The 22,236-nt window shown below is 40.0% G+C and overlaps 1 protein-coding gene across 3 annotated transcripts; it reads right to left on the bottom strand.

Annotated features, from left to right (window-relative positions):
- Positions 1-1,420: 1,420 nt before the first annotated feature.
- On the bottom strand, positions 1,421-20,340 carry TMEM61 (transmembrane protein 61). Of its 3 annotated transcripts, XM_060689929.2 has the most exons (4): positions 12,488-12,731; positions 11,372-11,597; positions 4,622-5,040; positions 1,421-2,092 (listed from the first exon to the last, which is right to left on the bottom strand). In XM_060689929.2, the coding sequence occupies exons 3-4, from the start codon at positions 4,969-4,971 to the stop codon at positions 1,801-1,803; spliced, it is 642 nt and encodes a 213-aa protein (XP_060545912.1). In that variant the 5' UTR covers positions 4,972-5,040; positions 11,372-11,597; positions 12,488-12,731; the 3' UTR covers positions 1,421-1,800. The 3 variants fall into 3 exon arrangements, with proteins under 3 accessions (XP_060545912.1, XP_034271049.1, XP_034271052.1); XM_034415158.2 differs by lacking the exons at positions 11,372-11,597; positions 12,488-12,731 and adding an exon at positions 20,190-20,340; XM_034415161.2 differs by lacking the exons at positions 11,372-11,597; positions 12,488-12,731 and adding an exon at positions 20,190-20,327 and having other exon boundaries at positions 4,622-4,986.
- Between the last annotated feature and the right edge of the window lie 1,896 nt (positions 20,341-22,236).

Genomic DNA, 22,236 nt, shown 5'->3' with positions numbered 1-22,236 from the left:
GTCAAGGTTAAAAAAAAATCTGTATGTCACTAGGCCTCAAGGTTGTATCTGTATAAAAATGGCTAATATGAATGCAGCTTTCTTCCCCCTGAAGTCACTAATGAAACATTCATGAATATTTTTGTCCCATTGGATTTGAAACCTAGAATTTGGATCTCAGAAGATTTCTTAGGTTCCTGGTTCTCCATCTTTCATATATGAGGTTCTACCAATAGTTCCATCAAAGAACCCGAGTCTCACCAAGTTAGAAATAAGAAGCCTATTTTTTAGTTACTGTATGTTTTAAGGTCATATCAAAAGCAGTAATGTTGTTGAAAATGATGTTTACTGCTACATTTATAAGAGACAGCTAATTTGGGCTGATTTAGTGAGAGAAACATTCCTTAAACACACATCAGGGAATACATTAAGAGAGATTGTTAACTAACACAAAATATTATTTTGTTTTCTAACTTTTCTGAGAGAATTCCAATTCTCAGCTCCAGAATAGATATTGCTAATTTGCTCAGTTCTCCACCTTCAGCCAACTTGACTTTTCTTTTTTCTTTTGCCTGCTTCTCTTTTCTTTCTCATGGGGTCTTTCTGAATTGTGAAATAAATTATGTCCCATTTGTGGTTTTTCCCTGCTTGCACATCACTACAAGCAACATCTTTTTATGCTATATTCCCATGATGCTACTTTCATCTCCTTCCCAATTCATAAGTGAGACAGGCTTAAATCTCCTTGAGCTACATCAGTATTAAAGGAGTATTTCCCCACTTCTCCAGCACTGTCCAAAGGCGGACTCAAGAGATACAGGTTTTTACCCTAGGAATGGGAAGTCACAGCTAACTACAAATAGAAGGGGAAATGCCCGACACAGGATATGGGACTGCAGTGAAGTCAACCAACATCATGCTGGCATAATTTAAAGTTGGCCCAAAGATGAAGGAAGAACACCAGTTCAGCAATGGGGAAAAGTCCTTAGACCTCTTCAGTGGTACCACCAATAGGATATGCAACACTGGCTGAGTTACATTGTACCAAACAATTAGATTTAATAGTAATAAAACATTGTTCCAGGCAACTTGATATAATAGTGAAAGCCAATAAAAGCATGTGTTCTTGTAGGATCTCAGAGGGGTTATATGAGAAAGCATATATTATAAACAGGTGAGTGAGGTGTAAGAGAATCATTTCATTCTCTGATTATAATTTTCCAGTGCAATCTCTGGCCACAGATAAATGAATCCTTCCAATTCAGTTTTTTTTTTTGTTGTTTTTTTTTTTGCTGCTACTGGAAATGTTCAGAAAGCAGTTATATCCAGCTATATCCCATTATGCACATAAAGTTGAGCTGATCATCAATATTGCTGAGCACATTGTAAGCCGCCCTGAATCTTCGGAGAAGGGCGGCATATAAATCAAATTAAAAAAAAAAATTGATAATAGATTTTATTAAGAACATTTTTATTTTTTCAATAACCATTAACCCAGAACCTGAATTTGTTGTGAACTTTCCTTCTAGGCCTGTTCATGAGCCTCTTTCAAGTAGTTCTCCACAAGTTAATTGTGTTATATTTAGTTCATATTTTGGATACACCTCCAAAGAATCTGAACATCCATGAGGTTGACTGGATACATATTAATCACATACTACAAAACAATGTTGAGACTACCCTTGGATAATTTAGCAAAAGCTCCTACAAAAAAATATATACAGCAGTTATTTTATCCCAATGTGCCACAATTAATTAAAGGAAAACAAATATCTACAGCAATCCAGAAATTCCTACACAGTGCTATAAAAAATGCCTGGATCATCCATCACACAAGCCTATGCTCTCATAGCTTGGGGGTGGAGTGTCACAGACAATGATAGCTTCATCCTGTGACGCTAAACTTGGCTTGGGTGGAATGTTCCGAAACAAAACCCCGTCAGAGGAACTGCGTCTTCGGCTCCCCTGCCCTTTGTGATTTTCATCCACCACCTGATATAAGGGCAGCCTGATCTCCTTTGAAATCTGAGACTGCATGTCACTGGAGGCATTTTCAGCAGGTTGACAATTCAAAGCCTCCTCGTAAGTGGGAATACTGGTGGCCTCCCAGGTGCTGAAACAGAATCAAGACCACAAAGAAAATCAGTTGGGGTGGGTGTATTCTAAAATCCAATATTTCATTCTAAAATAAGGTTTACAAAGACAAGCATGAGCACTGTTATCTGTTCTAGAGGAGCTAGAAGCTTAGAGGGGGGGAACTATCTTCGCTTGTCCCATAAAAAAGATAGATAGATAGATAGATAGATAGATAGATAGATAGATAGACAGATAGAGACAGACAGACAGACAGATAGACAGACAGACATATTAGATAGGGAGAGGGGGAGAATATAGAGATATATTCAAATAGCTCTGAAATTGTGGTTATATATCTCTGGAGCTAAGTCATGCTGAGCATAAAGAAATTTCCTGTAGGTTTATAAGAATGAATGAATCTGCCAATTTTGCAAAATCCTAAATTCAAATCTTTTACATCTCAAGTTCTTCCTCTGCCACATATGAAAAAAATATGCAAATACCGTATTAATAAAATCTTATTGTAATGAAATTCTCATCCTCCGGCACCAGCCAAGTTCCATAAATCATAATAATCTGTCCTTATCACCAGCAGGAGAAACAAAATTGAGGGTGCATTACAAGCTGCAGTTGAAGGAGGAGTTTACACATGTTGACAACCTCAACAAATATATATATATATGGGGCTCCCATTTTTTCCTGCCCCACCCACATAACATGGTTATCCAAACAGAATGGGGAGGAAAACTAAAGTGCATTTGGCAGGATTTAGATTTTCTATGCCCAATCAAAGCCATACCCCTACATGATCACTTTCCAGGCTTTGAAGACAGAGTGAGGAAAATGTGAAAGTAAACAAAAATGTTTTCACCCTGTACCAGTGGTGAAATCACAATTTTTTTACTACTGGTTCTGTGGGCATGGTATGGCTTGGTGGGTGTGGCAGGGGAAGGATACTGCAAAATCCCCATTCCCACCCCACTCCAGGGGAAGGATACTGCAAAATCCCCATTCCCACCCCACTCTAGGGCCAGCCAGAGTTGGTATTTGCTGGCTCTCTGAACTACTCAAAATTTCTGCTACCAGTTCTCTGAACTGCTCAAAATTTCCGCTACCGGTTCTCCAGAACCTGTCAGAACCTGCTGGATTTCACCCCTGCCCTGTACCAACAGAAACCATAATGCCTTTAAACTGGGGGTGCCCCAAAACCTTTACTCACTACAGATATTATATTAGAAAACAGTGACTGAACGTGTAAGACAGTTTGAGGCTGTCGTACCCATTCAGCGTCTGAGAGCAAGGTAAGAAGCAGATCGTGCTGCAAATTTCTTCAGTGTTAGTGTAGTATTCACAAACAATGGACCTCAGCTTTTTCCACACCCAGTATCAAAACTCAAAGGTATGACCACTGATTAATCTTTACTGCATGGGCCATAAAACAGACCCATTTTTTTTCTATTGTATTTTACTAAACAACACAGTTTGTGTACAGATAAAACTTTCGCATAACCTTTGCTCATCTCATTTCCTCTTTTTCAAGGGGGAAAATAATTTAGAAGTGGAAATAACTACAAATAGGGATTGTTGAAATCATCATGAAACCAGACTAGTCAGGCAGAGACTGCTCTACCTAGACTAAAAGGAAGAAAAGGGGTGAAAATGGCTGTAACATAGCATGTAATCACTGTTTCATAATCTCTGGTATGGAGAATTAATTGGGGAAAGTAATTTTATTGTTAGGTATAAGAGTTACACTTTTAATCTCACCCTTCCCCAATCCTGGGAGAAAGGGGTGCAAGTGAATCAAATTTCTTTGTCAGAATCAAAATTCTAACAATTCAGCCATCTTGAATTTCACAATCATATTTAAAATGGGCTAATAATACTCTTATTGTGTCACTGTTCAGTTTTGCAGAAATTGATACACTGACTAAAACGAAGTGCCTCAGTATGATACCCTCCTAAAATTTGGACTATCGTTCTTATTGTGTCCAAACACTTGCTGTCCTGGCTGAATATTATGGAGTGGAAGTTTAGCACCTAGCTATCCTTGTTTTTGTCTCCAAAGCTAATCATGGTTAGGGCTGGTTAAAACGTGGATGTAAGGTTTGCAAAGAAAAAGGGCTATTGGCTAGACTAGGAATTTGAAAAACATCCCAGAAGGTAATGGCAAACTACTTCTATATTGACAGTTCCATGAAGTTACCAAAGTCAAGCTTAACTTGAATAATTTTACAACCATGCACAGCACATTTATAAATCATGAAACTGAGGTAGATTATAACGGAGACATTCTTTTGGCAACAGTGATGGCTCAACAAGCATGACCTTTGGTTGAGAAAGGCCTAATGGTCTGCAAGAATAAATGTGGTGCTGGAAAAGTCTTCAAAGGAAGACCTGTTTCAGAATATCATTTAGCTAGATGGCTTCTGACAAATTAACCTTCTATCTCTCTCTTCTCTTGTATGATGCTTCTCTTGAAGTAACACTTCCTGACAATTATTTGCTGGGCGAGTTAAAAGGCTTATGTTGATCTCTCAGGTCTGGCTACGAAGATCTTGCTAACCTGCATGTCTGCTTTTCAAGAGGTTCGACTGTGGAGTACTGAAGGTCACTGGAAAAATGGTACTGGTAGTGCCGGGAAATTATTCCAGCATTGGCTGACCAAAGGAGTCCAAACAGAAGAAGCAGCCCACCAATTCCACAACAGAAGAAGCTGATTGACCTGAGTACAGGACTGGAAGATGAAGCCCTGGTCATAAGTTCCGTTTCTCCTTGAGGCGTGACTTTGGGATCACTGCTGGGTGCAGTGACCCCCATTTCACCATCGCTCCACCAAGCAAAGCACAGCGTTCCCGTCACCAGCAGGATAGCTCCAGCGATGGTCACTCCATGACGCAAAGAAGCTATTGCCATATTAAAGACTGAGGCCTGTAGAGATTATAAAATACTTTACAAGGATAGGTCCTGGTGTCAACACTCAGACTGGAAAAGAAGCAAGAAAATGAATGGTGAGTAGATACAAGCAGACCATAAGACAAACAAAACAAAAGCACAAACTTTAGACTCAAAGAGAATCAATTAAGATTTATTCTTTGCCTTTTAAAATAGCCCAAAGCTTTCTTAATGGAAGAAAAAAAATCAAATGCCATTTTGTGGCTATTTTCAATAAAAGTTAAAACTTATCCTGGGAGGCAAATTTACAGCTTTTGCTTTTGAGATCAGTCAAATGGATTTATAAATCCCGCTACAATTTACAGCAAATTCATTTTATATGCACTTTTTACAGGGAAATTAGATGAAGTTACAGAATTTTAAGAAATCAATAAAGAAGATCCCTACTGTCTTACATATCTACCTATATTTTGATCCAAACAACACTAGGCAATCCTATTTTTACAGGACTTCATCACAGGTTCATTTTAAACCTTTCGTTCAACTTTGCCTACTCAGAGTGAAATACCGAGATGGTATTCAGTTCAGCTGTGAGCTCAGCTAAAATCTGACATTCATCTTAATGTGTATTCTCTTGCCATATGATTTTTGTATTCAGACGAAAAGATTAACACAAAAATCCCTTTTGTAGTAAAAAGAAAAAAGAAAAAAAAAGAGAAAAGGATATAAAGGGTAATCTGTGCATTCTAAGCAATTCTGGAGAAGATTCAGATTTGAGAAGCCAATGTCATATAATCACACATAACAAAGGTTATGTTATACTTTTTTGATGCATATTTTCATTATCTCATATACACAACACGTCAATTCCTAACAAATCTCAAATTATACCATGACCAAGGAGAGGAGCTAACATTTGTTTTCTTCTATGAGATAAAGTAAATGGAATCTTGTTCGGATTAATATTTTTCTTATCAAGCACCTGTTGATATTTTTTGTGGTACACGGATGGCATAGTTTTCATTACATATGCTACCTGACGTACAACCATTAATGTGCAATTATATGTTAGTAGATAAAACCCCTATTATCTTGTGCTTTGGTAGCTTTTGGGTGTGGGAGCTCCTATTTTATGGTTGTTCTCCTTTTTCTATGTTTGGTTTCAGTTAGTATTGATGGGATCACGCCCATGGCCCCTCATTTGTGCAATGACTCAGAGCTCTACCTTCACCTTGTTCCTACTGAGCATCTCTACTTTAATTTCCTGCAAATGCTCTACTGTCACTCTAGTTTCTTTCTATTACTTCCATTTCTCCAATCCATTCTTCCCAAATTCAACTCTTGACACTACCAAGAAATTGATTTATGAATCTCTCACTGCATAGTTTACTAATCAACTCATTCTTTCACAACAAGCAACACTCTCTTATGCTTTCAGATTTATATATATTCCTTTGCCAGGTAACTGTGTGAAAAGTCTTGTGAGATCCAATTTGGGTCAGTCACAGGAACCAGAGGTTTACTGAATAAATCTCTGGTCCCAGTGACCGACCCAGATTGGAACTTGCAACATTATCCTGGGACATGCATATTTGCCTTCATTTGTGAAAACACAGGCTTCGACAGTCTACAGAATTTAGAAGCTTGAATTATCCAGGATTTTTAAACTCTGAAAAACTTTTATAAGGCTGGAATTAGCACTTTTGTCCTCATTTCTACACTCATTTACAGAGACGATACAAGGCATAATTTCCAAAGGTCAAAGAGGGCTTAATCAACCCCTATCTACCAACGAGTTTCCATTCTTGGAATGAACTGCCCCCATCCAATGACCAATAATTTGCAGATTGAGGAAGATTTTTTATTTTGCACATCCTGTATTTACAGCTGCTAGCACAGTAGCTAAATGTTGGAATGAATTCTCTCAAGATGCACCCCTACATCTATGTGCAATGTGAGCACTGTAATTATATGGGGGAGCTACTAACAGTGCAAAAAGGCTTGGTGTGAATCAGATGTTAATCATCATACATGTGGTTTCAAGTGAAATAAAAGGGCAAAATGAAATAAAGAAACATAGTGTTTCAAAAACTACCTCATTTAGCTGTTCATGTTAGCAAGATATAAAAATTCCATTAATGGTCCCATATATATATGATATATATATTAAGTCATGGTTCTACTTGGATATAGCATGAAAAACAGAAGGGAAGAGAAAGAAATAAATGTATTTATTCGGTTAGACATAATCTTTTACCATAAATAGAGGTAGGTGTTTATTTATTGTCAAAACTTAGTAAAGAGAATGGCTGTGAAAATCTCTCCACTCTGTATTCACAGACAAATGCAAAAAGTGTAGATCACTAGCTTTATGGTGCGGAATTAGGAAGCCATGCATTCCAATAATTCTGCATAAACTGAGCAGTGCACAGTAAACGTATAAGTCAGGAACAAGATTCAACTCCTATATGTTAGTCCCAAAGTTCAATTCCTGGACCTGTCCTTACTACCTTTTTAAGTTCAAAGGAGGCTTCACTTATTGACCACGCGTTCAGCAATTGTTTAAAGTTGTGAAAGCATGTTACTTATGACCAGTCCTCAAAAGTTCTGGCTTTGCAATTGACTTGCACTTCCAATGGATACAGTGGAATCACAATTGCATTATTGTCGTTTACTACTTTTCCTGCTGGCTTGTCACAAGCAAAGTCAATGGGGAAGCCAGCAGGAAACTCCAAAGCCGTTCTGGTAAGTCGCTCATTCCTTCCTGTGCTCGCACCCCATCACACCCTCCATCCCCAGGTCTTCCTGCACTTGTGCACCATCTGCTCCCAAGGACCCCACCCCCACCCCAGTGGTATCCTTCTGCTCCTTACCTGGGACTCCCGTTGCTTTCGACTTGACAACCCATGCATGTTGTGGCTAATGGGGGTGCCAGGATTGTTTTTGCTAAGAAACACAGTCAAGTGATATTGCATTTTACTACTGCATCACTTAGTGATGACAATCACTGATCCCAATTGCCATCATAACCTGAGGACTATAATGGATTTTCGGATACTTTTTTCTCAACCTTAAAACTTTCTGCCACCTGTTTATCAAATGTCTCTTTCTGGCTTGAGAATCAGGGGATCTCATTTCACCTGCTTCTAAAATACATTTTCTAAAACAACTTTCCTGTTGCTGTGTTGGTATTGTATTTCCCAGAATGACAAAAATCCATGATGATGCAGAGGGATTGAAATCTAGAAAACTGACATTCATTAAATCTATGACAAGCAAAATTGCATTTCATTTGAATTGGGCTATGGGTAACTGAATTATGAGGCACTGAAAGAAATCTTGCATGATCTTATCCTTATCTAATGAAAAGATATTGTAAAATCAGGTTTTATTAATACAGTGACATTAGGTTTATTAAAGCTACAGACAGAATGATGATGGAAGTTAATGAATCCAGTATATTGTTTCAGTTCTAGATATGAATCTCTAAACAGTGAATCTCTAGTCAAGGAAAATGAAGCTGCTATAGAGCTTGTCCTCTGCTGAAGGACAAAATATATACCCTTTAGCCAAAAATAAATAAATAAATTAATCAAAGCATTTATTAGTCAATTATATTTGGGGGGGGAACAGAGTTCATCCCATCCTCATTAAAGTCTTTTCCTCTCTATTTACTTTAGTTCCCAGAAAATCTTGGTGGCACAGATTCTTACATCTATTAAATCCATTTGGATCTCTAAAGTTGGAGTTATGCTTGGTGTTATGTTCAACTTAGATGGAAAAGAGGAATAACAAGAGCTTTTAGCTTTGACATAGGTCATCTTGTCAGTTTCTCCTCAAGATATTTGGAAAGCATTTGTGACCCAATGGTTAGGAACTGTACAAGTGGTACTTTGAGGAAAAGAAGCATTATGGCCAAAGCTACATGACCCCTTCATGTAAGAATTCGCTCTATTGAAACAATTTGTACTGATTTTATAGGAATATCATGTTTATAACGTGATGTAAGAATTCGCTCTATTGAAACAATTCGTACTGATTTTATAGGAATGTCATGTTGTAGTTCTGTCAACTCCTTCTAAAGTCTTTAGAAGGATTTGCATTATACAGGATTGCATTAAGCCTGACTACCACATCTGAACAGTACCAATTAATTAATGTTATTGAAATAGTCTGTTTTCGGTAAATTGGATTATGGGATCAGGGTCCTTGCATCTCAAAGCTTTCATAAAGTATCTCTCAACATCTTGGATAATCCAGACCAAACTTTCAAAGCAGTGTTGTCACTGCTTCCTCTTCAGCCCTTCTAACCAACTACAAAGAGGGAACATTCACAGATTAAGGCAGGATACATTCCTATTTTATCATTTAAAGACAAGAGACAATTCTAGATCAGGAACAGGTTACCATTTTGCATGGGAGATGTTTTAAAAAATAAGGGGGAAGTAATTAGTGTAATTGTAATTGTAAAAGATGGTGGCAATATTTTTCAGTCAAATTTTTCTGAAGTGGCATAATGCAAAATAAGTTTGTTAAGCTTCAGTTGGATCAATTTTGCATTTTGAGGCCAAAGACAAACCCTTATAAAATCAAACTGCTCCAAATGATAAATTTTGTAGCCAAATTTTGGTGGGACAAAGTGGGAATGATCTAGGAGCCACAAAATAGCCTCTAGATTGTCTGTTGCTGCAGTCCAGTCTTCCCCAATTTGGTGCCTCCAGACAAAGGGATCAAAAATTCAAATAATCTTAAAATAGCAGGGCTAATGGTCAAAGATAATGAGAGGGAAAGTTTTATAATATCTGACGAAACCTGAATGGGGAAAAGCTCCCAATCACAGGCTTGCCAATTGTCCTTTATTTCTATAGAAGACAATGTAAATTGTTTTGTTTTTTTTTAAAGTTCCACCATTGTCTCACAAAGAATACTAGTTAGTGGTTCCTAAGAGGGCCATTTCACACAAACTTTCTCAAAACAAGACCTGCTATGCTCATTGTCATTTAGGAAGCATAAACAAAATAGAATCCTAAAACCTTGCAATGTGAAGTCTCTAATTCAAACTTAAACTCACTAGGCAGATAAGAGACTAAGCAGGCAATGTTGGGCTGTACTAGGAAAAAGTCTGAATTGGCTAAAAGCATTTTCTTCTTCGTTTATATCTTTGCAATGTCCCAAACTCTGATGATAAAAAGTTAGTTTGGCCTTCACATAAGGGCAAGGCCTTAGATGAAGTAAAGAGGAGTTTGTCCTTGTGAATGGAAGAGCCAGAGATAATAAACCAAAGTGTAGCTGAAAGTGGAGAGTTTCTTTGCAGTTCAGCCAAGACCAGTTTGCTATTATTATTATTTTTTTTTGCCATGTGAAACAACCCAGCAAATATTCTCCAGTTCAACGTTCCAGGATGATTTTTGTGGGGGAGGTTAATAGCTGAACACATGTTCTGTCGCTTACAAAATAATAAGAGAGTGACAGTTTTATAGGAGGAAAGAAAGAAAAAAAAAAGTATTTTTCCCTCCCTGACAAAAAAAAAAAAAAAAAAAAGCTGCAACAGCAACATTTCCAACATCCCAGCCCACGCAGCTAGGAAAGGAGGAGACACAGATACAGTGGGTCCCCTCACTGAGAATTGCTATGGTAAATTCTGTGCAAGTCTTCTCGGGATTAAAATTTCTAAGCATCAGCCACAGTCCAATGTACTTAGATTACGTTTTAACTATCCCAACGGGCCTTCTCATCATAAAGAGCCTTTTGAAATATATTTAACAAATTAAATCTTTAAATGGGACCTGCTGGAAATAAAGCAAATTTGTTAAGGGTGAGACAATCCTAAAGACAAAATCTGCTTTTGGAAGTTGGATACAGTTGGATGCATAAAATAAAGTGATTGGTCCTTCACTTTTTTCTTTACAGCAAAATTAACGTTCTAACCCTAAAGTTGGGAAGATTAAAGACGATTCCCAGTTCAACACATGAGCTTTAAATAATGTTGGATGTACGCATTTTACTAGATGGTTGGTTGGCTGATTGGTTAACTTGTACACGACCGGCTTCTGTGAAATCTGAGTTCTTTGCAACAAAAAAAGGCAACGTAATCAAAGCAACGAAATAATACCTAATTACCATAATGCTGCCCCTACTCATTCCTAAAAGGTTTGGAAGAACTCTGTCCTCCAGGCTTTCTCCTAATATTTAAAGCATGTGCAATCCAAACTTTTTCAGGTAAGCTATTCTATAAGAAGAAACCACTCAGAGAAACCCTACCTCTGGGCCAACACACCTTCCCTTCACAACTGTGGGACATCTTCAGCTTTTCTATTTGCGGCACTGCTTTTATAGTCAACCTTAAGTTCCCTGAATTGCATTTGGAAGCCTACTGGAAGACAATCTAGCACCTGCAACACCCATGTGCTGTGGCTCTTACCTGTCAGCAGGTTAGATAGATAGATAGTTAGCCTTCTAATGGTCTTCAAAGGAAACACTGCATATAATTCATTATTAGTGCAGTCCATTTAGATGGGGATGGGGGTGTGAGTCATTTTTGGACCTCCAGCTAGGCATCCAATAGCCATGAGTCCAGAAAAACTCCTAAGCTGCAGATCTGTTGTTATTGTACATTGAATTTGATAATACGTGCTCAAGAATAAGCCCTGTTGAATATAATAGGGTCATTTGATTACACAATACAGTTACATTGTTGAAAACAGCAATTTTAAAATTAATCAGTAAGCTTAAACTCTGTCAGTAGATTGCCTTGAAATGTGTATATGTGTGTGTGTACATGTGCATTCAAGTCATTTTTGACTCCTGGCAACCATCTGGACAAATCCACGCAATTTTCTTAGCAACATTCTCAGAAGTGGATTGCCACTGCCTTTTTCCTAGGGCAGAGAAAAGAGTGGCCCAAAGTGGCTTTATTCTTTAGACTCACAATTTCCTGGTTTCTAGCCTGGTATCTTAAACCAGGGGTCTCCAACCTTGGCAACTTTAAGACTTGTGGACTTCAACTCCCAGAATTCCTCAGCCAGCTTTGAGGAATTCTGGGAGTTGAAGTCCACAAGTCTTAAAGGTTGGAGACCCCTGTCTTAAATCATTACAACAAACTGGGTCTCTTGCTCAGAACTAGCTCTTTAAAATTTGGGTCTTAGCGATTAGATTGATGGGTGTTTATAGAAATGCCTAGTTTACATGACTATGCAAAAGCAAAAAGTTGCAGTTTGATGTTAATGCTTTATTTTACTGCAATAGAGGGAGTTGGAGGTCAACGCTTTTTTTTTCTTTTTCCCAGCCCTTCCTCACTTCCCTTTCCCCTCACAGTCTTCCTATTTACTTTTGTATTTTGTACCCTACCTTATAACCTAATAAAATGTTAAGAAAAAAGAAACCAGCTCTTTAAAATTAATTTTCCAGAAACATGATTGGAATACTTTTAAAAACCCAGAATTTGAATTCACAATGTTACATTTGCTACTTAGAAGAAAAAAACAATGTATGGCAAGATCAACAGGGATGGTGTCGATAGGACACTCAATGCACTGACCTCTCCCATGCATTGAGACTATAGTTGCAAAAGTGCATGAATGGTGCATGAGGGCGAACCAGGCCATTAATGTGGCAACGTAGCAACCAGCTGCTGAACATCACTGGAACATGGGCGGTCATTATCATAAATACTTGCAATCTGTACCACTGCTCATCTTTCTCCTGAAGGAAGTTAGCACCCACCCCTCTCCTAGAAGAATGAAATATTTTAGGAAATATTAGAAGGGCAGAATATTTCCCCTAAAAGGAAGGCAGAAACTCAGCCCCCCCACACACACCTTTGTCAATGGCCATTAAGGCCCCAGCCAGTCTATTCTACATAACAAAGGTAGGATTAGCCCTCTACCCATCTAGCAACAGAAATCACCACATGGCACCTGGGAAGATTACATCAGCCTGCAATGGACACAGACAGCCTACAAAGCTAGCTATGGCCTCTGACAGCAACCAACCAGGATACTCTTCCTGTGCCCCAGGAAGTTCAAAGCCCAGAGAGGGTATAAAACCCAGGGACTCTCAGCATCTCTTCCCTTTTTCACCCAGGAGCTCCAAGGCATGTGATCCCCCTTTTTCCCCAGGACCTCAAACTATGTGGTCCTGTCCACCATTAAGACTATCTTTCCAAGCAGCCACCATATTTCCAGTGTCTTTCTCCCCACTTGAAACTGAACCCAGAAGGACATTTCTTCCAACACTCCTATGCTGGTATCAAGACCTTAAAATTCCTTAAAGGGATTCAATAGCATCAAATGACTCTTTCTTTGACCTCGTCACCAGTCTCAACACAATTTCTATATCAGGGTGGCAATCCACAGTCTACATGTAGTCTCATTTACAACCCTGGAATTTATTTGTTAATTAATCCCATTTATACAGCCACCTATCTCATAAAACTAAAACTGTTCTGGGGAGTGCACTACAATCACTTAAAGCAGCAATGTATAAAAAAACAATCATTATAAAAAGTATAAAAGTCATATATTTTTTTTAAAAAGCACTTTAGAAATTCTAAAAATATACAAAGCACATGGAGAGAATAAGAAGTTCAACCACTGTAGACTCACCTAACATTCTGAATCCACAATAGCTGATCAGATCCACAGAGAAAGTATGGGGAGCTAGTTTCATCTAATGGTTAGGCACCAGGCTAGAAAACAAAAGTCTGTGAGTTCAAGTCCCATCTTAGCCATGAAAGCCAGCTAGGTGTTGTGGTCCACCAGCAGCCTGAGGAGCTGGCAGCGGAGTCGGGCAGTGAGGAGGCTGGGGAGGACAATGGGCCACTCCTGGAGTCAGGGAAAGGCCCGGATGAGGGCTCTGAGTCATAGGCAGAGATGGGGCCAGGGCCATCTGGGAGTGATCTGCGGACTCTGGAGTCTCCAGAAGCGGACACCAGAGAGGCAGAGGAGCAGGAAGAGTCTGTTCCTAGTGCACGCATGCGAAGAGCTGCCAGAAGGCAAGAGCAGCTAAAGCAAAAAGGACGACTCAGGAATAAGGCCAGGAGATGATTGGTCCTTCCCATAAGGCTTAAAAGAGTAGCAATGGCTCTTGGGCTCTTTGTAGGAAAGCAACGTTGCTACATTTGTTTCTTGTTGGCGTCTCTTGTTTCTGAACTTTGTGGAGCTTTGCCAAGAAAAGCCTTTGGCAGGGTGCCAAAGGTTTGTGATAAGGCCGAAGGACTTTTTCTGAAGGACTTGTTTTGGAATTAATTTGGACTAAGATGAGAATGAAGTAATTCTCAGCTGTTCTAATAAAATATGTTTGTTTAGGACTGATTGTGTCTGGTAATAACTACTTGGGTCTAGGTCACAACACTAGGTGACTTTGGGCCAGTCATTCTCTCTCAGCCCAACCTACCTCACAAAGTTGTTGCTGTGGGAAAAATAGCAGGAGAAATATATAGTAAAGGTGGGATGCAAAGAAATAAATAAATCATAGACGGGCATAAGCTTTCTTCTATTCTTGTTTTGTAACAATTGATCTTTAAGGCACACAATCTTTGATTCTGGAGGTTAAATGCAGTCAGGAAAACTAGTAGCTACCGAGAACCCTCCCTTCCATAAATTAGTCTAGAGTCCTTTTAAAACTGTTAGAATTGATAACCACCACTTCACGCATGGCAAGTAAACTGAACAATCTGCAACGGATGAGACTCACCCTGGGAAAATCACCTTTATGATCATGGTATCTCTCCTACCACCTATGAGTTGGATTAATCCAGAAAAGGACCTTTTTATAAAAGCCACAAAAAAATCCTTTGCCATTATTAAATATGCATGTCATAAACAACTATACTAGCAGCTGTTAAATTATTCAAGGCTAAAATATTGGGCTCGATGTATATGGTGCCCAGTTAGGTTGTTATAAGGGTGCTTTTAAGATAGAAGCTACCTAATCCAAAATTGTAAAGGCTATAATATGAGTTCCTTACTCCACCTTAATCAGTTGGAATTAGGCTGCATTTCCTTTGGAGCACACCTAAGACTTTGTCTGAAGAACATTATTGGTTCACTTCATCTTATCAGACAGGTGTGAATCTTCCCTAAAAAGACAAAACAATCTTCACCTGGTTTTCTGAGGTTTTTCTTTTCTGACATTAGTTGGTCCCAGCCTTGATAAATTATAGTTGCCCTTTTGCTGATGATCTGAAGCTTAGATCTCCAAGCAGATCTTCCACTTCCATTACCGCATAATAGCCACTCTCCCCTGTTCCATTCCCAGATACCTTTTTATCTTTTCCCATATTTCCCATAGGAGATTATTCACTTTGGCCAAATCATAAAAGTACATGTAAGGGCAATAACTCATATTATAGAAATGTGATTAAGAAGACTACACTTGTATATGTTCTGATACAGAAGTAAAATCTGTTTCACGTGTACATATAATAAATGGATGTTAGAACTCATAATTCACATCCTCTGAGCAGGTCATCATTTTTCTCCTAAATAAACAGACTTCAGCTATTTCTAATAAAGTTACTAAATTTTTAACAATAGCCATGGCCTGCATGAATCATCTGATGCCCTACTCTGTTAATTGCTTCTGGCTTTTCTGTACAAGTTCTATTTTTTAAAAACTGTATGTCACTGTTTTATATTTGATGTATTGTAATATCCTCTTCGCTGAAATATTAGTTTTGGACAATGAATAAATGATGAAACTACTGTGTAAAGAAGTGGTGTTCTTTCTTTTTGGTCCTGGATTCTCTGCATTTAGCTTGTGTGCAGAAATGGGCCAAAATTCCAGCTCTTAGTAGAAGACTGTGCAAATGGTTAGAAATGAACTTGGACCCCTCTCCCAAAGGACACAAATCAAATGACTAGCAGTTTCAATGCCTAGCATTTGTTCATATCCATGCGAATCACTGACTCTCAGAAGGCAGTATTGTAAGCCCAGCTCACAGCTGCATGTGAGGCTTTTTAATTCATAGGTTCCTGTATTCGGGTGAGAAACAGCTCAGTTTCTATCTAAGCATTGATAGAAAGATTTTAGCAGCGGTACTTTCTCCTCATAAAACTCTTCCTTCCCCTGCCAATTCTATAGAGAGGGACATTTATAGTTTTCTCAGGGTCAGAGTGCCCCAAAAGAACATATCCAGAGGCTCTAAATATGCTTTACATACTTTCTTTATCTTTATTTAGTTATACCTCTTGTCACCTGCCAACTGTTGAAAGTTGATGATAATTTCAAATGTCTTTTCTCCAATACAGAAATTCTGAATGGATTAAATTTCCACCTGAATATTATGTCCCCAAAGAAAGATCCTTAAACCTCAGGAAAAAATGTCATTTTCAGGAGGAAACTTGAAGAATGAGACAGTTATGTATGGCTTTTATAAACACTTCCAGGAAAGTCTAAATCACAGAAATCAGAAACAAAAAGTGATAGGTAATAGTGAGATGTCAGATTGTTCTAACTTGTATTTTACGTCTGTTACTCTCAGAAGGGAAATGAAGCCCTAACTAGTCTTCAGGGTACCTCTAGTTGAAGAAGGAAACGACAGCTCAAGATAGACAAGTAAAAGAACACTTAAATGGTATCATTGATCTAAGTCTCCATGGCCAGATGAGCTATATCCTAGGGCAAGGGTCGGCAACCTTAAACACTCAAAGAGCCACAAAGGTCCTAACCGGAAGTCCCCTGTTCAAGTTTGGAGCCAACCAGAAGTCTGGTTCCCCCACCATAGCATTTCCTCCTAGTGTGGCGTCCTTTTTCCTCTACCTATCCTAACCAAAAGCCCTATCAATTGTGGAGCCAACTGGTGACAGGGAGCCGTAGCAGACGGATGAAAGAGCCACATCCGGCTCCAGAGCCGCCGGTTGCTGACTCATCCTAGGGTAATGAAGAAACTAGCAGATGTGACCAAGCAGAACCACAAACAAGATGCCTGAAGTCCAAAGTAGGGCAAATAATGTTCCTATCTTCAAAAAAGGAAAAACTGAAGACCTAGGAAAACTACAGAGCTGTCAACTTGATGTTGACGCTGAGCAAGGTCCTTGAGCAAATTATCAACATGTTTTTGAGCACTTGAGTAGTAATGAGAACTTGACATTTGACAAAACCTCTTATGATATCCTCATTACTAACACCGTAAAATATAGGATAGTTCAGGGGTCCCCAACCCCTGGACTGCAGACCCGCAGCCCTTTAGAAACTGGGCGGGGCAAGTGAATGAAGCTTCATCTGTATGGGCACAGGATCTAGGTAGTGTGTGAATCATGCCTCCTCCCCCATTCATGGAAAAATTGTTTGCTATGGAACCGGTCCCTGGTACTCAAAAGGTTGGGGACCACTGGGTTAGATGATACAACCATTATATGTATTCATAAGTGGCTGAATGATACCCACCCCAAAAAGGTGGCTCCATATCAGCTTGGAGATTTGCATCAAATACAGTGCCATGAAGCTCTGTCTGGGCCTAGGACCAATATTTTTATTACTGACTTGGATGAAAGAAGGGATTGAGGAGAGCATGATCAAGACTACACATGACACAAAACTAGGAGGGGTAGCTAATGCTTCAGAAGAGTAAGTGAAGGTTCAAAAAGAACTAGACCAGGGGTCTCCAACCTTGGCAATTTTAAGACTTGTGGACTTCAACTCCCAGAGTTCCTCAGCCAGCTTTGCTGAGTTGGGAGTTGAAGTCCACAAGTCTTAAAGTTGCCAAGGTTGGACACTGCTCTGAACAGTAGGTTGAAATCAGTGGTGAGTTTCAAATTTTTTTACTACCGGTTCTGTGGGTGTGGCTTGGTGGGCACGGCAGGGGAAAGATACTGCAAAATCTCCCTTCCCACCCCATTCCAGAGAAAGGTTACTGCAAAATCCCCATTTTCTCCCAATCAGCTGGGACTTGGGAGGTAGAGAATAGATGGGGGCGGGGCCAGTCAGAATTTTTACTACCGGTTCTCCGAACTACTCAAAATTTCTGGTACCGGTTCTGCAGAACTGGTCAGAACCTGCTGAAACCCACCTCTGGTTGAAACAGACAAGACTGAATTTAAGAGGGAAAAATACAAAGTCCTACATGTGGGGAAAAGAAATGAAAGGCACTTATGGGTTGGAGGATGGAGACCTAGTTCATGTGAACAGAATCTAGATGTTCTAACAAATTATAAACTAAACATTAACCAACAGTGTGATGCAGCTGCTGAGAAAGGTCTTGCTATTTTGGGGGTATTAACAGGAAGAACACAGTGTGTTTATAACAGGGCAGAACTGCCCAGTGGTGAAATCTAAAATTTGTTACTACCGGTTCTGTGGGCGTGGCTTGGTGGGGCGGGGGGGGGTAATGTGACTGGGTGGGCGTGGCCAATTTTTTAAAATTTTATTTTTAAAACCATTTTTTCTACAACCTCTTCGACGAAGAGGTTGTAAAAAAATGCTTTCAAAAGGCTCTGACGATCTCAGCTGAGTTGCCTGATCGTCAGAGGCTTTTTTAAAAGGCCTCTAACCATCAGGCAACACAGCTTGGATCGTCAGACGCATTTAAAAGAAAAAAAGCCTCTGATGATCGCATGGCTCAGCTGGGCATGGGGGGGGAGGGCAGGGATTTTTGCTACCGTTTCTCCGAACCACCCGCCTCCATCGCTACCAGATCAGGCGATCTGGTCCGAACCGGGAGCATTTCACCCCTGGAACTGCCCCATATTACCCCACCTTGGGCAGGCCCCTCTTAGTCAGGTCGCTGAGAGAATACTGGCTCCAGTTTTAGGAACTCCAATCTACAAAACGAAGTATGTAGAGCTCAGATACATGTTCAGATCATGGCCATCAAGAAGGTGAGGGGACTAGCAAACCCTATGACAGTTAAAAGAACAGGGCAGGTTTGGCTGGTTAAAAAAAAGAAAAAAGATTTAGGAGAATTTCAGTAGCCCACTTCCAATATCTAAGGAGTTTATCACACAGAAGAGGGTTTGCTCTGGAAGGCAGGACCAGAGCCAATGGTTTGAAACTCCACAGAAGCAGACCCAGGTTAGAAGAGAAATGTCCCCATTGAAAAACTGTTCTAAGTTGCCTCGTGAAGTGATCCATTCCTTTCCCTGGAGATCTTCAGAGACTGGACAGCCATTTCTTTGAAATGCTTTAGCACAGTGTTTCTCAACCTTGGTAGCTTGAAGATGGGTGGACTTCAACTCCCAGAATCCCCCAGCCAGCGCTGCTGGCTGGGGGATTCTGGGAGTTGAAGTCCACCCATCTTCAAGCTACCAAGGTTGAGAAACACTGCTTTAGCAGATCCTTCACCAAGTAGGGAGCCGAACTAGATTTATCTCTGAGGTCCCTTCCAGTTCTACGATTTTATGGAAGTTCGTGCAAAACAGGCAAAAAAAAAAAATCTAAATTTCTTTATGCAGCTCTGCATGCTAAGCACCCATCGTTTCATTTCATGATACAATCTGCTCTATCAAAAACGGCTGTGGGGTATTAGAAGATCCAAAATGACTGTCCGCAGGGAGTTGAGGCAACACCACAACAAGTTGGTTGAACAGCTTCAGGTTCACTGTGTGTGACTGTTCCTTCGGATTACCACCCTTCACGCTAACAGCTAATCCAAGAACAGCATTACCCACAGCTGAGCAAAAGATGGTTTTGAAGACTCAGCTCATCCTTATGACTCATTTTCAAACCCTGTAAACGGGGATGCCTGAATCTAAACCACTTTCTATAAATAAACCCTGTGGGTAAATCTCATTCTTTTCCTGTATAAAAAGCAAGAGAAGGAAAGTTTTGGCTGTCCAATGCACAAGGATAAATAAAGAGAAAGGGGATATAAAGTCAATACCATTTTCCATCATCATCATCATCATCATCAATCTGTCTCTTTGATATGCCCCTTAGAAAAATCGGCAGGCTCGCTGGAAGCAATTCGATTCCAGAACCCCAAGTGGATCCGACCTCTTAGGCGAGATCCTCCCCAGTTAGGTTCAACTCTTTAAAAAAAAAAAAAAAATCAGCTTTAAAGGGGAAAAAAAATAAGGGAAAACTCCTAATAGGCATTCTTTTCTCCGCTATGTTACAAGCGGCAAAATGGCTTAATTCAAGTCAGGAAGACATACTGCACAGTTCGTGAACAGCCCCGGTCAGCACGTAGCGCCTTGCTAGACACGCAGAAGCGACCAACCTTGCGCCTTCCCGCCCGTTTTGCGCCCACCCGGCTTGCGACCCCCTCCCGCCGCCCCCCACCCACCCCGGAGCGTACTTACGAATCGGCCGCAGTTTCAGGTGTTTCCCATCTACTTTTAAGTGGCGGTCCTCGCAAAACGGACGAAGCCACCCGCGGAGAGATTTCGGCGGCAGAGGAAAAAGCGGACTTGCAAGCGCGGCTTCTCGCCGGTTCTGACAGTCCCCGCCGCTAACTTTGAAAACTGCAACAGCGCCCTCCAGCGGAAAAAGTCGGGATTGTCTCTCCCCCCCCCTTCTGTTGGAATGGTGGGGGGGGGGACATCCCGGCGCAGAAATTCTGCGCTGATGCTTTCTGCCGAAGCCGTTTTTATCATTGCTTCTCAATTTCTAAGATGTGTGGACTTCAACTCCCAGAATTCCCCAGCCACCTGGAGAGCTCTGGGAGTTGAAGTCCACACATCTTAAAAGTTGTCAGTTAAAGAATACTATACTTATACTAATGAGGCAAAATGATCGCATTAATACTCTTCTGTTCCACATCCCTGGACAAAAAGGAGGGGGGGGAAAGAGAGAGGGGACGCGGGTGGGGAGCGCTGCATTTCAGCACTTTTTTTTTTTTTAATTTGATTTATATGCCACCCTTCTCTGGGGACTCAGGGCGGTTTACAATGCGTTAAGTAATAGCCTTCATACTTTGTATATTTATACAAAGTCAGCTTATTGCCCTCACAAACTGAGTCCTCAATTTACCTACCTTAGAAAGGATGCAAGGCTGAGTCAACCTTGAGCCTGGCAAGATTCGAACTTGCAGTAATTGCAGGCAGCTGAATGTTAATAACAGGCTATTAGTCTGCTGCGCCACCAGGCTCACTCTTGAAGTGGGGCAGATATCTGAGAGACGCCCTCTAACGTTAGAGAGAGCCTGGCGTAGAAGCGTAGGATGGTTTTAGAAAGTGTGCCTGTCTCTTTAAGAGAAAAGTGCAAAGCATCTCAATAGTTAATAATAATTCATTACAACTCTTTTCTGTAGTTTTGGGACCTGGGGGCAGGAAGGGGACATCAATGACATATTTGGGGTTTTGAGCACATTTAAAGGCCATTTTCTCAAAATAGCTTCCACAAAAGTCATGACTTGTCCTAAATATCTATTTATTAAAAAGTAAATTAGTTTTTCTCAAGTCTGGCAACTTTTCAGATGTGTGAACTTCAACTCCCAGAATCCCCCAGCCAGCATTGGTGGTGGCAAAATTCTGGGAGCTTAAATCCACACATCTTAAAGCTGTCAAGTTTGCCAATCAGTGAAATAAGTGGACAAAGATGCTTGCTGGCCACCCCTTTTAGTTGCTCAAGATGTTCTCTTCCAATGCAGCTAGTCTTCCTTTAGCATTTTTTTCTGAATATGTCACCATAATCCCAAACAACACACTTATCCATCATCCGTTTATTATGTTAACATTTTTCACACAGTAATGGAAATCCATGCAAGAGCCAGGAGCACTTTTAACATGAATGTGATATTTGAAGTTGATCCTTGGTTTTATAACATTTAATCCATTTAATTAAATAATTTATTATAAAATCAGGTGAGGAACAGAGCCATACCAGAATGAACAGAGGTTTGCCACTATTTTGGAAGAGGAGGAGGAAGGAGAAGGAGGAGGAGGAGAAAAAGAAGAAGATAATAAGAAGAAGGTACTTGGTTGATACCTAGGACGCTGGCAGCAACCTGTATCAACCATTAGCACCAGTCAATCGTATTTGTGATGCATTTTTGAATGTTCAGTTGACTGACTTCCATATTTTTATTTTTATTTTTTATTTTATTTGATTTATATGCCGCCCTTCTCCGGAGACTCAGGGCAGCTTACAATGCGTTAAGCAATAGCCTTCATTCTTTTGTATATTTTATACAAAGTCAGCTTATTGCCCCCACAAACTGGGTCCTCATTTCATCTACCTTAGAAAGGATGGAAGGCTGAGTCAACCTTGAGCCTTGGAGAGATTCGAACCTGCAGAAATTGCAGGCAGCTGTGTTAATGACAGGGTGCACTAAACCACTGTACTATCAAGGCTCTTTAATGAAGATAATAATAACAATAACAATAACAATAACAATAACAATAACAA

This window comes from Pantherophis guttatus, chromosome 3, assembly GCF_059756535.1.
Source record: "Pantherophis guttatus breed Tessera chromosome 3, ASM5975653v1, whole genome shotgun sequence".
NCBI lineage: Eukaryota > Metazoa > Chordata > Lepidosauria > Squamata > Colubridae > Pantherophis > Pantherophis guttatus.
This window is presented reverse-complemented; position numbering and strand designations above follow the sequence as displayed.